The following is an 18,602-nucleotide window of genomic DNA, read 5'->3' as shown; positions in this document are numbered from 1 at the left end:
GATAATCACCTCTAATCCTACCGCCCAGAGGCAAATGCTTTGATTGGTCCTGTTCTAGTCCTGACTGCTGTGTGGAATTTCGGAGTTGTGCTAAGGACCCCGTAGGAAAAGCCCCATGGCAGGAAGCAGAGGGTGAGGAGGCCACAGAGGAAGTGGGCAGTAGAGGCGCATGCCAGACAGCTGCTACCTCTCCCTAAGCTTACTTACATGATCAACGTGGATACAGGTGAGTGTCTTAATAAGAATTTCTTGGGGACAAAAATGCCACCATTTTTGAAAATTTTAACTTACTTCTTTCCAATCTTATGTGCTAAATCCACAGTAGGTTTGACAACTATTTCAAAAAGAGATGGAATTTTCTTGAAATCATCTGAGAGCTCTGTCTGAAAATCATCTTCAGGATCGGAGAAGGGGACGTGTTCTGGTGGGGTTGGCAGGAGCCCCACTCCTGGAGGTGGTTTGGGAAGAGGGGTTATGCCGCGCTTCCTAAGCTCTTCTAACTCTCTTTCATCCTCATTTGTGGGTCCCTCTTCAGTATTCAACACCTAAAAATAATTGGCAAAGATGACCATTTTAAAACAAGCTTCCTTCCTCACATTTAAAATCATGAAGACTTCAGTAAACTAATTTTGTTAATAGAAAAATACTAAGTTGAAATGGGTCATAGATAGCTAACTCAGTTTTGATAAAGAGAATGAGGTTCAAAGAGGTAAAGGGTATTTTTCAATGCAAATTAGCTTTTTAATGACACAACAGGATGAGAATGAAAGATTAATTCCTGGTCCATTATTTCTGTGTTTCTAACACAGATATTAAGGAAACATATTAGGTTGGTGCAAAAGTAATTGCGGTTTAACAGGTTAAAAATAACTGCAAAACCCACAATTACTTTTGCACCAACCTAATAAATAACAAGTCCTTGGGTTGTCAGCAGTTTTATAAAACATGATTCAAGTCAAATGAATCTGTAAAGAGAACTAACAAATAATCAAGGTGCAAAATTATTACTCACTTTGTCCAAAAGTTTCTTTGTTTCTTTAGTCAGATCATCATGTGAAAATTTACACTTGTCTCCTTGGTAACATTTTGCCCCACTATGATAGAACTTGCATGGAAATTCATGTAAACAAAAATATTAAGGAATAGACCAAACAAAATCAAACTCTAGTATTTTTCAAACAAAAACCGTAACTGCTGTATAAATAAGACTGTATTACTACATACTACACTGAATTTTCTATAATCACATGAGACAACTTGTTTCATTTTAAGATTAAATATTTTAGTTATGCAGCAAAACATTTAAAAAATCTTAACTCTCTTTTACTTTATTAAAACTAGAAAACATTTCTTAAAGAAAAAGTACTTATAATGGTTATAGCAAATACTATAGTATTTTAACTATGTAAGCCCTGTTGCTTCCTACAATGAAATAAAATATTACACAGAACAAATATATTTTATATTAGGTTGGTGCACAAGTAATTACAGTTTAAAAGGTTAAAAGTAATTGCAAAAACCGCAATTACTTTGGCACCAACCTAATAGTGTTTATTATCTACGAAGAAAATAAGGGGTTTAATATGTCAAGTTAAAGTCAAGCATCCCAAAAGTAAGAGATATAAGCTCATCTTACTTATGACTTTGGGGACAAATGTCTAAAGAAAATATTAAACCTAGAAGTACAGTGAAAAATACACCATTTTCAGGTAGTGAATGTTCAGGGAATTCCGGGGTCGTTTTAGGAAATTTATTACTGTAATCATCACACTGATAATGTCAAAAAGAAAAATCATACAATCATCTTAGCAATTACAAGATGCAACTGACAAAATTCAAAATCCTCTTTTGATTTAAAAAGCTCTTGGTAAAATAAGAATATACATAACTTGATTTCAAAAAAACTACAGCCACAAGCCAATGCAAAAGCGTGTATTATATGCAACAATCACTATTATTTAACATTATTCTGGACATGTAGCCAATACAATTAAAATTAAATAGGACATAGAAATGATTATTTATAAATGGCATGATCCTAGGAAAAAAACATAAGAATAGACTGAAAGCTTCTGGAAAGTTCAATAAGGTATCTGGTTTCTAAAGAAATATGTCAAATCTGAAAAGTTATTTCTTTTTCTTGAATAAGTCAGATTTATCATAACATTTTGATAAAGAAAGGAGGATTATTTGACCTACTAAATATCAAACACGCTCTTACAGAGGGAACAGGTCAAACAACACTATGTATGATAGTCGTATAGAAACATTGCTGTGCACACAGGGATATTTAGGATCTAGGATTAATGCTGCCATTTTAAATTGGTGAAGATGAGACACCAAGTTAAACCAAGGTACTTTTGGAAAAAAGTAAGCTCCTTACTGCGCCTCATATATTAAAATAGAATCTATATGAATTAAAGATGTGTTAAATTAAAAAATATAAATTTACAATCATAGCTGGATCACATTTTAATAAAAATTTTTATAAAAAATTATGTGTAAAAACATATACATGTATACATCCACTCACACATACATACATTAGCACAGAAAAAAAAATTGACTTTATGCCATATTGTTAGCATGGTTATCTCTGAAGAGTTGAGATTACTTAGGGTTTTTTTAAAGTTAGTTGGAAAATTATCAAACATACCAAAGTAGAGAGAATAATACAATGAGCTTCCTCATGCTGGCCACGTCAATTCAATTTCCATCATCTGGCAATTTGGTGAGGTCTATGCCACCCCCATGCTCTCCTCACAACTCTCCCTAAAAAACACTGGAGTGTTGAAAGTATAATCCAAATACATTTAATCTGTAAATATCTCCACATTTATGCCAAACAGATAAGGAATATTTTTCTTAAGTCACAACCTTATTATCAATCTGAAAAATTCACACATTAATTTTATCCACTACCCTGTCAATATATAAAATTTTGGGATTGTTTCCAAAAATGCCTTTTTATAACTGCTTTGTTCATATTAGGATCCAGGTATGATCCACAAATGGCATCTCGTTAGTATACCTCTCAAGTTCCTTCATTGATTTCTAGGAGTTCCCCTCCCCTTTTATTTTTGTATCATTTATTTGTTAATTTTCATATTTTCATAGGAGTTAAAAGACTCCCGATTGCATCATATCGAGAGGCATTTAACGTCTGGTTGCTTCTTTTTAGTGCTAAGACTGACAAATTGGTGAGGTGTTGTCAACTCAACTAATCCATTATAAAGTTTCTCATCAACTTTTTACCTAATGATTTTAGCAGCCATCAGCAATCACTGCCCAGATCCATTAAATCATCCGAATTTGAGAAATGGTAGCACCGCTACGTCAGAGGGTGAACTCGTGTGTAACTCTGCCAGATGATGCCAAGCTTCCCCCCACAAGGGTGCATCATTTTGCATTCCCACCAACAAGGTCTGAGTGTATCTACTTTTTTACAGCCTTGCTAACAAATTTTGTGGTCACATTTTTATTTTTTTTTTGGGGGGAGGGGGTTTGCAAATCGGATAGCTGCAAATGGTATCTCAGGGCATAGATTAAATTGCATTCCTCTTATTATTACAAAAAAGACTGAGCATCTTTTCATACGTTTTGGGGCCATTTGCATTTCTCTCTGTGAATTATTCTTGCCCCATTTTTCTTCTCCATGTTTAGAAACTCATATATTGAGCTATTACCTTTTTGTAAGTGATGTAAGTTACAAACAACTTTTCCCGTTTTATTATTTACCTTTTATTTTGCTTACGACACATTTTTGTTACTACACAAATTAAAAAAATTTTATGTAGTCAAATTTTCAATCTTTTCCCTTATTGCTTCTGGATTTTAAGTCATACTTGGAAAAGTTATAAAGGAATTCACCCACGTATTCCTCCAGTATTTGTATGGTGTCACTGTTTACATTTAGATCAATAATAACAGGGGTTATTTACTTTCTTTTCTTTGTTTTAACTAGACAAGGCTATTTTAAAATTTGTCTGGAAAAGTAAACATGAGAATCTACCAAATATCACAGTGTGCTGGTGAGGCAGAAACAATCATAGCAAAGCAACACAAACACGAGGGCAAATAGACCCACAGAGGCAAACACAACGTCCAGAGCAAAAGCGAACGTATAACATTTCATCATGATAAAGATGGAGTTTTCAGATGGAGGGGGCAGGAAGGCTCCACGGATCCTAAAAGGTACAAGTAACCAGCTAGCTATTTGGGGGTGAGGGGGTTAACAAGGAAAGTACACTATACATGTATGTTTTTAAAAGGACTATATACATTCGAGGGCTGACAAAGAAGTTCACAAACTTGCCACCATGCGTTTACATGGGCAGCACTGTACAAACAACTCGGTAAGGTTTCATAACCTTAGTATATCAGTGTCTCACGGCTGTGTTCGTGTCAACGTGTGATGATGTCTTGATGTGTGGCGTTCATTATTGTTGTTGCATGTTTTTGTGTGCCATTGCAAGAATATCTGAGCTTGAATTAGAGCAATGAAGAAACATTAAATTTCTTGGAAAACTTGGCAAGAGTGGAAGTGCAATCAGGGACATGTTAGTCCAAGTTTATGGGGATAATGCCATGAAGAAAACAGCAGTATACAAAACAATTAAACGTTTTTCTAAGGGGAGAGAACGCGTCATTTATGAAGACAGGTCAGGGCGGCCAGTCATGAGCAGAACTGATGAAAACATTGCAAACATTCATCAAATTGTGCATCAAAATCATCGGCTGACTGTGAGAAGTATAGCCAACCAAGTAAACACTGATAGAGAAACAGGAAAATCTTAATTGAACATCTTGGCATGAGAAAGGTATGTGCAAAAATGGTCCTGAAGGACCTCACCGATGAACAAAAGCAAAGGAGAGTCGACATTTGCCAAGACCTTTTGGAGAGGTAAGATGATGTTTTGGGCCGTGTTATTACTGGTGATGAAACACGGGTATACCAATATGACCCTGAAACAAAGCATCAAAGTGCACAATGGAAGTCAGCCAATTCTCCATGACCAAAAAAGTTCCGTCAGTCCAAATCAAGAGTCAAAACGATGCTGCTAATCTTTTTTGATATCAGAGGGATTATTCATTATGAATTTGTACCAACTGGACAAACAGTTAACTAAGTTCACTATTTGGAAGTGCTGAAAAGGCTGCATGAAAAAGTTAGATGACCTGAACTTTTCACCAACAATTCGTGGCTCTTGCATCACGACAATGCACCAGCTCACACGACACTGTCTGTGAGGGAGGTTTTAGCCAGTAAACAAATAACTGTATTGGAACACCCTCTCTACTCACCTGATCTGGCCCCCAGTGATGTCTTTCTTTACCCAAAGATAAAGGAAATGTTGAAAGGAAGATATTTTGATAACATTGAGGACATCAAGGGTAATATGACGACAGCTCTGATGGCCATTCCAGAAAAAGAGTTCCAACATTGCTTTGAAGGGTGGACTAGGCACTGGCGTCAGCACACAGCCTCCCCAGGGGAGTACTTCAAAGTTGACCATAGAGCTACTCAGCAATGAGGTATGTAACACTTTTTCTAGGATGAGTTCGTGAACTTAATTGTCAGACCTCATACAGTAAAAAGCAATTTGGATGGTGGGCAGGAGTACAATTTAGATGTATAGATTTCCTAAAAAAGAAATAGGGAAGTATTTATCACTGGGGGTAAGATTTGATGAGACCTTGATTTTATAATATTCCACAATAATTTATTAAGTAAAATAATTAAGTCATAGAATAAATATTTTGCTACCTATTCCTTCAGGAAGCACACAGTCTATTGAAATACTTATAAGCTGAGTATATTAAATATAAAGTACCTTTATTTCTTTCATAGTTTTTTTCCAAAGGGAAGTTATTCCATTTCCCTAAAGAATAAACTCAGTTTGCCCTTTTGAAGTATAAGGGCTGATTTTACTTGGTTTATGTAATGTGCTATTTAAAATTTAAAACCAAACGAGCATTTCTGGGTTGTACTTAACGATTTTTAAAACCCTCAATGATGCTTTCACACCTCAATATGCTGGTTAACTATTTTCAGTAAAGGATATTATGCATGTAAATGCAGTTCTCTCCTTTGGTACAGTATCCTTGTAAATAAAATTTGCAGATCTCTTTTCTCTTCTCCAACTCTGCATCGTGGTCAAATTTACATTGTTCTCCCTGTTCACAAAAAGAAAAGGAAGGAAGGAAGAGAAAAAAAAACCATTGGACTGAGTTTTCTCCATGGAATTTCACAGTGTACTCATAATTATGGTTCTATCTTCAGTTTTTAAATTATGAGCTAATAATAACTCAAACAGTCCCTGGAGTTCCTGCCCAAGATGGTGGGCATGGCTCCGTGCAGAGGCAGCACAGTGAGGTGGCCTCAGGGGACCCCGCATGGGTCCCACCAGCACTCACCATATCCAGCTGAGCTACTGTGGGGACTCATTTAACCCTCTGTTGTGGCCACATTTACAATTGGGACAATAACTACTTCCTAGGGTCGCTGTAAAGACTAAGACATTTAACATTAGTAACCATTTGCCACACAGTGAGCACTGTGTTTGTTAAAAAAAACCTCTGGTTTCAACAAATTATAATGTTGTCCCAGAATATAATTAAATGATTTTTTTAAATTAGTAAATCAAAATGTATTAATGGTATGAATTTCTTTTAAATATTTAGACATTAATTTCAAACCAAACAAATCTCTTAAATATTAGAAAAATAACATGATTGAATATATCAGAGTTTCTTTTTTTTTCTTTGTATTTTTTTTTTTATTATTATTAGTTTCAGATGCACAAGACAAGGTAATACTTTGACGTTCATCATATCCCTCACACTGTGATCCCCTCCATCCCCAATTAAATGATTTCTGCTGTACAGTATTTCCATGCAAGATACAATTTGAAGAACCAGATTTATTACAACTTTTTGAGAAATGAAAGAACTAACCACCCCCCAAAAGACTTAAATATTAAAGAGTACTTTGGAAATAAAAGTGTTTATGATATTCCTATGAATTTACCTTAATACATCTCCCTTCCAGAAAGTATTTACAGATTTGTTTTCCTTTGTGTTCCACCGTGTGCTGATTGATAAATTCCTGAGTCATAACCTTCCATTTTTTCCCTGGTTTGTTATACTGCAAAAAAAATTTCATTTAAATGTAACATGAAATATTAAATAGGTACTAAAATATTACTAAATAGGTACTAAAATGTATAGGAAAAGAATATGTATTTACAGAAAATGTAATAGCTACTATAAAGATTAAAAGATGTTAAAAGTTTTATGGCAAACAGAATTAGTAAGTCTTTAGAATTCATCAAAAGATTGCTTGTTCTGTGACCATCCTTGAGCTTTCAAGAAAGTGAGTTTGGAAATGCAAGGATCCCTGAAAAGGCTAGGACTGGCGGTGGACATTCTGACCACTGAGCATGCCTACTTGCCCTGGACAGGCCTTCCCCAGTCCCTCCTGAACATGACTGCTGCCTTGGGCTCTGGCACTGTCCTGTTTGTTTCCAGAATCACAAGAAGAAATCTCTCACGATAGCCAATAAACTGAGGCAGTCAGTAACATATTTTAATCTTATAATGTATTTTAAAAGTCTAAATCTGATGAATGCAAAAGAAAGAACTTACTGATTTTCTACTACACCACAGAATGTTTTTGTTGCAGCCCACATCTGTAAACATCTAAAAAGTTAGTGCTTGAAGGGGTCATTAGAGCTAATTTAATACCATATGTCCTCTCCTTCTACTGATTAGCAAACCCGAGCTCACAGGCAGGCGGTCATTTACTCAACGCCATGCTTTCCCAGAAGCTGATTTTTCCAGGTACAGAGAGATGGATATAGGAGGAGGCTTTCTTAGAAGCAAAGCACCACACTAATTTGGTCTAGGGAGAGCAGCACATTCCAGAGGTCTGCTGGTATAGGAAGATGGACAGGCAGCGTATAACCACCCAGAAATCCTCAGCTTGTTTCCCAAGCTGCTGTCTCATGGAACATAAAGCAACCTTCTTAGTGCCTCAGCTGCTCAGAACCTTTATATATTAATGCTAACTCAGAGACCTGAGGGTAGAGCAGCGTGTGCAGGGTTTCACAAGCTTATCTGAGCTTTTTACAGTCACACCTATTTACATCTCCCTAATTAATATTCTAAGGAGTATATACGAAGACATCTATGCCCATAATCTTGAAGCCTAGAGATTGGAAAACCAAGCATTTTCCAGTTATAATATATTGCTATCTCCTTGCTCTCAATCAAAGTTGCAGCTTTATATCTCAGCCTTGCTCTGTAAATTCAACCAAACCTCACTGTGGAAATGTGGCAGAATATAGGAACTGAACCACTCTAAACCAGAAAGTCACTATGTTCAAGTTCTACTCAACATGTATTTACTCAATATCTATCACATTCATGGGTCATAAATTCATCTTCCTAACCATTTATATTTCCTTTTCTTCTCTTACAGTGCTTTCAACTCGAGTAAGTAAGTTCACTTACCACCACCTCCCTTCTTGGCCCTGCTACATATCGGGCTGCTAGCGTTTTATTGCCATTTGCATCTGGGGAAGGTGACTCCTAGGGAGGAACCAACATTTCTGCTTTCAGACTTATCACTTTTGCTTTTAGGCACTTTCAAACACACCAATTTTATTTCCAAGTCACCCGAATCTGCATCTCTATAATAGTATCGTAACTAATTAAAACAACAATTCTTTTTTTGGAACTCATTTATACTCATCAGATCTGAACTGGAAGTTTTCCATTTGCTAGGAAAGTAGCATTCAAATCACAGTGCTTCCTTTGCAGTAAATCAGAAGATAGAGAAGCCCCTCTCCTCACTGAGTATAAACTCTCAGTACCTCTTGAAAGTCATCCGTGCCTGAAAACACATTGGGCCCTTTACTGGCTCTTCCCCCACGGTCTCTGCGTTTGATTTTCTTCGGCAAACCTCGTCCACGACCAACATTAAAACTTTTGACCCTCTGTTCGATACCTAAAAAAGTTTAAAACGTACTTCAAATATTATAGAAAATAGCATACCTGTCAATGTGTTAGTTTGTAAAGGACAGCTTATTTTAAACAGTCTATAATGTACAGTACATTTTTCCCCCCTTCAGATTCAATGAAAACAATTAATTCAATCTCTACATTTTATTTCCTGGGCACTGTTTCTTATTCTTTTGTTTCTTAAGGGATGTTAAGAACAAAAGGCAGGCAAGAAATAGAATGTACATGGCTGGAGAAGTCAAATCTAGTTTGATTCTTTTCAATTTTCCTTAGAATAAGCAATTATCAAGGCTTTTAAAGAGAATTAAATATTATATTAATCTCTAAGGAAGACATTGTTGGTATCATTTCCCCCCCCCCCCTCCAAATAAGACCTAGCCGGACAATCAGCTCTAATGCGTCTTTTGGAGCAAAAATACCGGGTCTCATACTAATTTTTATTCCAAAAGACACATTAGAGCTGATTGTCCAGCTAGGTCTTATTTTCGGAAAAACAGGTTATTAGTGGCTACTTTGTAGTAAATTGAGTTTCTACTGATAATTTTGAGTGGTTAATACACACACAAACATCTCCAAATAAAATTTATACTTGTCTTTTACTTTTGAAAAACTTCGTATTTAAAAGCATTTTAAAAGATATCCAAATTACAAAAATTATATATTGGGGTAGGAAGTTACAATACAGAGTGACTTCTCAGTTAACCAAAGTCATATTGAACTAATAAGTTTTCTAATTATCTTAAACCTACAAAACAGTCATAAAATAAATATATGAAAAAAATGTTTCATCTCATTAAAAGAAATCAAAGAAATGAAAATTTAAAAATGACACAGCAATTTTCACTTCAAAGAATAATAGCATGGTAGGGATTTGGAGTTTGGCATTTTTGCATACTGGCAGGGGTATTATAAATGGGTACATCGTTTTTTTGGATATCAAATTGGTGTATGAATCAAATATCTTCAAATGTGTGGTTATGACTTTTGACTCAATTCTGCATTTCAGAATTTATACTTAAGAAAAATGTTTGCCGAGATGTCTTCTGAGATATGTATAAATATGCAGGGTTAATCACAGAATTTTTAAAAACTCATGCAACTTAAGTCTCAAATAATTACTATCAAACTAACCTAACAATTTGTGAGACAAATTATGGTTTATTTATTTAATTCAGTACAATGCAGGCATTAAAAGTTACTCATTAACATAAGTATAAGTTCAAAATTAAGGGAGGAAAAAACCAAATTACAACAGTATGTATATTTTCTTGTTAAAAATAATTGTCAGAGGGACCAGCCCAGTGGCTCAGGCGGTTGGAGCTCTGTGCTCCTAACTCCGAAGGCTGCCGGTTCAATTCCCACATGGGCCAGTGGGCTCTCAACCACAAGGTTGTCAGTTCAATTCCTCGAGTCCCTCAAGGGATGGTGGGCTGCGCCCCCTGCAACTAGGAACGGCAACTGGACCTGGAGCTGAGCTGCACCCTCCACAACTAAGATTGAAAGGACAACCACTTGACTTGGAAAAGTCCTGGAAGTACACACTGTTCCCCAATAAAGTCCTGTTCCCCTTCCCCAATAAAAAAATAAAATAAAATAATCATTGTCAGAAAAATTCTCAAAGAATGTATACTGAAAATGTAATAGGTAATTTTCTCTAGATGTAGGGATTCAAATTATTTTGTTTTATCTTTGAACTTTGCTGGGTTATCTTTTCTACACATAGAAAAAGTTTTCTGCATTTGACCATATATTAGTTTCATAATCAAGGGGGAAAACGAATATCAAAAATAAAATGCAGTACTCAGTTCTGTAACAGAACAAACAGGGAGAGCCTGGAAGGAAAAACCCCAGCTGGGAAGACATGACCAGGCCTCTACATTCCATGTGGAATGACCCTGACACCACTGTGTCTAGACTCCAGGAACAGGCTTATATAATAATTACAGTAGCAGATGTATAAATTCCTTTCTCTTTAGTTCAGGAAAGTCTAGATTCATATTTTTCAAAGGAATGTTGCTAGGAAATCAAGAAAAAATAAAGCCATGGCAATAACCAAATTCACTTATATCTGATTCCTTTCTCAATGACAAAGGATGGGCTGCGTGCTCACTATTTAACCTTAGTCACATCTTGCTCCAGTTTTCTTGAAGCAGACACACTGACTGGCCAACTCTCAAGGTTGATTTGACCCTCAAGTGACTCATGGTTACTATGGCAACTTGTCTTGATCTTTCCAGGAACAATGTGCCTCAATATAGCAGATGAATAAGTGATGACTCTAGAAATTTCTTTAGATTATGTTCTTATTTCCAACTTTGAAGGATGTCCATAGTACTAAGTACACTTGCATAACAGAGATGACTGTCACATTTTAAAGCCTAAAAATAGAATAGCTCCCCAGAATTCCGTCCTCACAGGTCTAAAATATATAAAGTAATCCATAGAGTAACAGAGACAACTGAAAAAGGTAGGTTACTTTTTATCAGTAGACTTCTATCATACCAAAGGGGTGAGCGACGGGACATAGCATGAAACATGTTTTATACTTTTTAAATATTAGGATATCTTTCTAATTCAAATATTAAAATATCATGAGATTGAAATATTTGTGGATTTTTATCCTCAAGGTCTACAAAATAAATAAAAACAAATTCAGAAACGCAAGAATAAGCTGATCTAGAGAAAGGGCTAAGAAATTAAGTTTTCACTCCCATAGCTACATGTTTTAATAAGGTTCTCATATTCAAAAACAGACTGACAGCTGCAAACTTACCTTGCTGAATTCCTTTCATTCTTGGTTTCTTCCCTGGCTCTTTAGAAAACGGTGATCCTAAAGCAGTACTGGAGGTTTCTTTAGCTTGTCTGTATTGTTTCAGCTGACTGGCAAAATCGCCCTCTGTCCCCTGACTGTAGGCGCCGAAGTTGTCATCACTGTAGGTACTGTATTCACCATATTCCCTGCTTTTAAACTGTTTGCTGTGTTGACTCTTCCTTGATGTCAGGTAGCTTCCTGATATATGTCCACGCTAAGTGAAAATGGACAATCGTTACCAGGACTTTTCAGTTATATATAGGAATTGACAGTGACACAGGACATCTCTCCTCCCCCAGAGAGTCGGGAGAAAGAAGGGGAAAAATAGTTATTACTTCTGCCTCTTGCTCAGTATCTATCTAGGACTCTATTGAAAACTAAATGCTACTCTGATATTATCTAATCCCATAGTGCTCATTGATCCTTGCTGGTCAGCATGTTTTATTCACTTTTCGTTTTCCATGTACCATGTCTCAACACTTGTACACACAGGACACTTAAAAATCTGTACCATAATATGTGAATTTCTTCTCCAAAAACAGAAAAGGTCTTTTTGAAAATAAGGGAAGACAGGAAAACAGCTTGGGGAGAGGAGAAAACACATATATTCTCCTAGCATTGAAAAATTCCCAAAAGACATGTTTAAGCATATTATATTTAATTTAAAAAAAAACTGGAAAATCTTATGAAAAATGTTTTTATCTGAGGTCTAATACAAAATATGGAGATTTCCGTAGAAATGAAGGACTTCTAGTAAATAAATCACTCATTAGGAACTCTTTATTACAATATATAGTATTAATTTCATTGCTTCTTTACTAAAGCATTTAAAAACAAAGAAAACACTTTCGTCCTAGAAGTTTATTTAATGATAGTTTTCAAGTGTACCTCTCTCTATTCACTGAAATATTTTTGTTAGTTCTTCTGTCAATTTCCTATAAGAAAAAAAATTGTACAGAATTACAACTTGAGGATCTAGAAAAACCTAGACCATAATTTACCTTCAGCTTAGTTCATTTTATGTCATATAAAAATACTGCTCTGTAAGGACAACAGCATGAGACTATGTGTTTTTAATAAAATGCAGCAAAATATTAAGTTTTTTTCAGTTATTATAGAGAAAATATATAACAAAAGGAATTAAGAAAATCAATTAGCTCATCAATGTAAAATTTTGAAGACTCTGTATTCGATTTCTGACTTGTCTGAAGCAGTACTTTGAAAGTTTAAAAAACTTCTCACTTCAGAAATTCAGATGGGGATTTACAATTATAGCCAAAGGCAATGTTTCGGACAGTTTTCAAAAAGCCACCATGGGACCGCACCAGTGGCTCAGGTGGTTGGAGCTCTGTGCTCCTAACGCCAAAGGCTGCCGGTTCAATTCCCACATGGGCCAGTGGGCTCTCAACCACAAGGTTGCGGTTTGACTCGACTCCTGCGCCCCCTGCAACTAAGATTGAACACGGCACCTTGAACTGAGCTACTGCAGAGTTCCCAAATGGCTGTTGGTTGGAGCGCGTCCTCTCAACCACAAGGATGCCGATTCAACTCCCACAAGGGATGGTGGGCTGTGCCCCCTGCAACTAACAACGGCAACTGGACCTGGAGCTGAGCTGCGCCCTCCACAACTAAGACTAAAAGGACAAAAACTTGACTTGGAAAAAGTCCTGGAAGTACATACAACATGTTCCCCAATAAAGTTCTGTTCCCCTTCCCCAATAAAATATTTAAAAAAAAAAAGCCACTATAAAAATAAAACAAAAATTAATTGCTTAGATTAAGTTAAAGATTAATTAGTTGAATAGTGCTTACTTTTCATTTTATAAAAAATGTGATGGCATGAATACCAATGATATATTTCAACGCTTTATGACTAAAGATTCCGCAGTTGATGGTTAGGAATTTTTCTCTAGAGATTAGTTGTTCGTCACAGAAGTTTTTAAATCTTAGTATTAACTCAATTCTCTGATTTTTCACGGCCTTTACAAACACAATCTCCATACTCTTACTTTTAAAAATAGATGTATCATCAACAAAATGGTGGCGTGAGGTGAGCCTCTGGAAATCTCCCCTGGAATGTACAACAAATTGAACAACTATAACTCCACAAAGGACTCCCTGCACAGCAGACAGGCAAGATGAAGAGTCTCACTACTGAATTCACCTAAAGGTGAGCAAATTGCACAAGCAAGGGAGGAGGGAAGACAGAAGTACAGAGACGGAGCCGCGCGGGCACAGATCACAGACCTAGCTCAGTGCTCCGAGCTCGCTGCATCCCTGAACTACCGCAGCATGGGAGAGGGAAGAACTCGGACTGCTAGGGCTCCGCTTATGGCCCACAGGGCTGAGGGGGCAGCATATAGCACGGCTGAACCCAACGCTCACGGCAGAGACCTCGGAGAAAAGACTGAGGGAAGAAGGCTGAAAACGGTGGTTTAAGCCCTCACTGCCGCAGAGATTGGAAGTCTTAGGCACGGAGACTAGCCGCCCCCCCCCACCCTCCCAGAGCTCGTCCGGCCCCAACCTGCCCGGAGCTAGAAGCCGAACAGTAGCAGTGTCAGATCAAAAGAACAGAATATTTGAAGTTTTGAGAACTGTGGTCTGCAGACACAGATTCGCAGCCCAACTAGTTCTGGCAAAGGGGAGGGAGCTGTGGAAGCAGGACCGGCTGTGGTGGTGGTCGCCGCCATTGCTCTGGGCCACCTCTCACAACTCACCCCGCCCCTGACCCCACCTATCTGGGTGGATCTCTGAGGAGTAAACAGAACTGCTGAAACATGCGGGCTCTGAATCGGGTGCAGAAAGAGCTTTGGAACTTCAAAAGCTCTCCACATACCCACAGGGACATGGCGACCTATGACCCAGGTGAACTGTTAACAGAGGAGAAGCCCATCTCCCAGGGAATAACCCCATTGTGAGAGAAGTTGGAATAGAGCCAAGAAAACATAGCACTACTGTGTGAGAGAGAAAAAAATACTGCAGTCAGAGAGAAAATAAAACATTCTACCAACACGTACTGGAAAACAAAAGAAAGACCTCTTTCTATCAACCTGTTGCAGAACCTACTCCTGTAGATGTCTAGGAAGAGAAATAATAAATCATTAATTATCATGAATAACCACGGCAACAAGACAGCTCAGAAAGAAAGTGAAAAGTCTCCAGAAAAGGAACTTAAAGATAAGGAAATATATGACTTAAAGGAAAGAGAAATCAAGATTGTAGTTCTGAAAAAACTCAACGAGATGCAAGAAAACACAGAAAGGCCGTTTAATGAACTCAGAAACACAATCAAAGAAAAACATGAGCATTTTACCAAAGAGATTGAAATTTTAAAAAAGAACCAAATAGAATTTCTGGAGATTAAGAACTCAAGAGAAGAAATTAAGAATGAAAAACCCAGCCTAGGCAGTAGAGTTGACCAGATGGAGGAAAGAATCAGTGACATCAAAGATAGAAACCAGGAAATGACATGGATGGAAGAAGAAAGAGACTTGAGACTTAAAAAGAAATGAAAGAACTCTACAAGAACTTTCTGAGTCCATCAGAAAGAGCAATATAAAAATAATGGTCATACTTGAAGGAGAAGAAAGAGAGAAGGGAACAGAGAGTATACTCAAACAAATAGTCGATGAGAACTTCCCAAACTTGTGGAAAGAACTTGATCCTCAAATCCAAGAAGCAAATAGAACACCTAATTACCTCAACCCCAACAGGCCTTCTCCAATGCACATTGTATTGAAGCTGTCTAAAATCAACGACAAAGAAAGAATCCTCGAGGCAGCCAGGGAAAAGAAGACAGTAACCTACAAAGGAAAGCCCATTAGATTATCATCAGATTTCTCAGCAGATACTCTACAAGCCAGGAGGGAGTGGAACCAAATATTCAAACTATTGAAAGAGAGAAATTATGAGCCAAGAATAATATACCCAGCAAAGATATCCATTACACATGAAGGAGGAATAAAGACCTTTCCAGACATACAGAAGCTGAAGGAATTTTCTAATACACGACCTGCACTACAAGAAATACTAAAGGAGGCTATTAGACCACCGTCAACAGGGACAATTTGTGGCAACCAAAATATAAATATGGGGAGAGTAAAGGCCTGAACTGGAATATGGGAATGGGGAAAGTAGGTGTGCTGAGGAAAATGGAATACTCTAAATATCAAACTTTCTTTTACATAAACTTAAGGGTAACCACTCAAAAAAAATATCCAGAACTGAAATATATACTGCAATAAAAGAAGAAACAGAGGGAAACATCATAGAATATCACCACACAGAAATAATAGACAACAACAAAAGGGCAAAGAAACAATGGAGACACAGTGTTACCAGAAAACTAAAGATAGAACAATAGGAAATCCTCACGTATAAATAATCACCCTAAATGTAAATGGACTGAACTCACCAATAAAAAGGCACAGAGTAGCAGATTGGATCACAAAACTAAACCCAACCATATGCTGTCTCCAAGAGACACATCTCAGCTACAAGGACAAGCATAGACTCAAAGTGAAAGGGTGGAAATTGACACTCCAAGCAAATGGTACCCAGAGAAAATCAGGTGTAGCCATAATGATATCAGATGAAACAGACTTCAGGGTGAAAAGGGTAACAAGAGACAAAGATGGACATTTCGTAATGGTAAAGGCGACTTTACAACAAGAAGACGTAACAGTCATCGATATTTATGCCCCCAATCACGGAGCACCAAAATATACCAAGCAACTATTAACAGAACTAAAGGGAGAAATTGACCAAAACACAATTATACTAGGGGACCTAAATACATCATTGACAGCTATGGATAGATTGTCCAAACAGAAAATAAATAATGAAACAGCAGCCCTAAATGACACATTAGATGAAATGGACATAATTGACATATACAGAGCACTTCATCCTAAGACATCAGACTATACATTTTTTTCTAGTGTACATGGAACATTCTCAAGCACAGACCATATATTGGGACATAAAATCAGCCTCAGAAAATTTAAGAAGACTGTGATCATACAAGCATATTCTCTGATCACAAGGCTTTGAAATTGGATATCAACTGCAAAAAGAAAGCAGGAAAAATCATAAACACATGGAGCTTAAACAACATACATTTAAAGAACAACGGGGTCAAGAAGAAATTAGAGGAGAGATCAAAAGATACATAGAAATAAATGAGAACGAAAATACATCCTACCAAAATTTTTTTAGATGCAGCGAAAGCAGTTTTAAGAGGGAAATTTATATTATTACAGGCCTATCTCAAGATACAAGAAGAATCCCAAATAAATAAGCTCACATTACACCTTAAAGAACTAAAAAAAGAAGAACAAATTAAACCCAAGGTCAGCAGAAGAAAGGAAATAATAAAAATCAGAGCAGGACTAAATGAAATAGAGAACAAAAAGACAATAGAAAAAATTAATGTGACAGAGAGCTGGTTCTTTGAAAAGATTAACAAAATTGACAAACCCTTGGCTGACTCACTAAGATAAAAAGAGAGAAGACACTAATTAACAAAATCAGAAATGAGAAAGGGGAAGTCATCACGGACACCACAGAAATACAAAGGATTATCCAAGAATACTATGAAGGACTATATGCCACCAAATTCAATAACCTAGAAGAAATAAACATGTTCTTAGAAACATATAGCCTTCCTAGGATGAACCATGAAGAACTGGAAAATCTAAACAGATCGATCACCAGTGACGAAATTGAATCAGTCATCCAAAACCTTCCCAAAAGCAAAAGTCCGGAACCAGATGGCTTCACTAGTGAATTCTACCAAACCTTCAAAGAGGATCTAATACCAATCCTGCTCAACCCCTTCAGAAAAACTGAAGAAGAGACAGTACTCCCTAACTCATTTTATGAGGTCAACAGTACCCTGGTACCAAAACCTGGTAAAGACAACACAATAAAAGAGAACTACAGACCAATATCTCTGATGAATGCAGATGCAAAAATCCTAAACAAAATTCTAGCAAATTGAATGCAACAATGCATTAAAAAGATTATTCATCACGACCAAGTGGGTTCATCCCTGGGACACAAGGATGGTTCAACATTCGCAAATCCATCAATGTAATACATCACATAAACAAAAAAAAGGACAAAGATCATATTACATCAATCGATGCAGGAAAAGCATTTGACAAGATACAACATCCATTTATGATTAAAACACTTAATAAAACACGTATAGAAGGAAAATACCTTAACATAATAAAGGCCATATATGACAAACCCTCAGGTAATCTCATAATTAACGGTGACAAACTGAAGCCCTTTGCTCTACGTTCAGGGACATGACAGGGCTCTACCCTATTACCTCTGCTTTTCAACATAGTGTTGGACGTCCTCGCCAGACCAATCAGGCAAGAGAAAGAAATAAAAGGCATCCAAATTGGGAATGAAGAACTTAAATTGTCACTCTTTGCATATGACATGATACTATATATAGAAAACCTTAAAGACTCCAGCAAAAAGCTATTAGAAACAATCAATGAATACAGTAAAATTGCCGGCTACGAAATCAACGTACAAAAGTCCATTGCATTCCTATATCCTAACAATGAAATCTCAGAAAAAGAAATACAAAAAACAATTCCTGTTGCAACTGCAGCAAAAAGAATAAATACCTAGGAATACACTTAACCAAGGATGTGAAAGATCTATATGCTGAAAACTCTAAGACATTTTTAAAAGAAATTGAAGAAGACGCAAAGAAATGGAAAGACATTCCATGCTCATGGAT

General features: G+C 36.7%; 1 protein-coding gene across 2 annotated transcripts in view; it reads right to left on the bottom strand.

Annotated features, from left to right (window-relative positions):
- The window catches only part of ZC3H6 (zinc finger CCCH-type containing 6), a 63,004-nt gene that overhangs the window by 12,229 nt on the left and 32,173 nt on the right, over positions 1–18,602 (bottom strand). Inside the window, exons 4-10 of one of the 2 annotated variants that reach the window (XM_081068356.1) lie at positions 11,798–12,050; positions 8,877–9,010; positions 8,515–8,592; positions 7,031–7,147; positions 6,066–6,177; positions 1,013–1,122; positions 292–545 (exon numbers count right to left, since the gene is read on the bottom strand). In XM_081068356.1, the coding sequence (XP_080924482.1) occupies positions 292–545; positions 1,013–1,122; positions 6,066–6,177; positions 7,031–7,147; positions 8,515–8,592; positions 8,877–9,010; positions 11,798–12,050 (1,058 nt within the window). The remainder of the gene's footprint in view (positions 1–291; positions 546–1,012; positions 1,123–6,065; positions 6,178–7,030; positions 7,148–8,514; positions 8,593–8,876; positions 9,011–11,797; positions 12,051–18,602) is intronic. The other variant, XM_081068357.1, reaches the window with a different exon arrangement.

The sequence above is a fragment of the Rhinolophus hipposideros genome, assembly GCF_964194185.1.
Source record: "Rhinolophus hipposideros genome assembly, chromosome: 12".
Taxonomy (NCBI): domain Eukaryota; kingdom Metazoa; phylum Chordata; class Mammalia; order Chiroptera; family Rhinolophidae; genus Rhinolophus; species Rhinolophus hipposideros.
The sequence above is the reverse complement of the archived record's forward strand: the minus strand, read 5'-3'. Positions and strand labels throughout refer to the sequence as shown.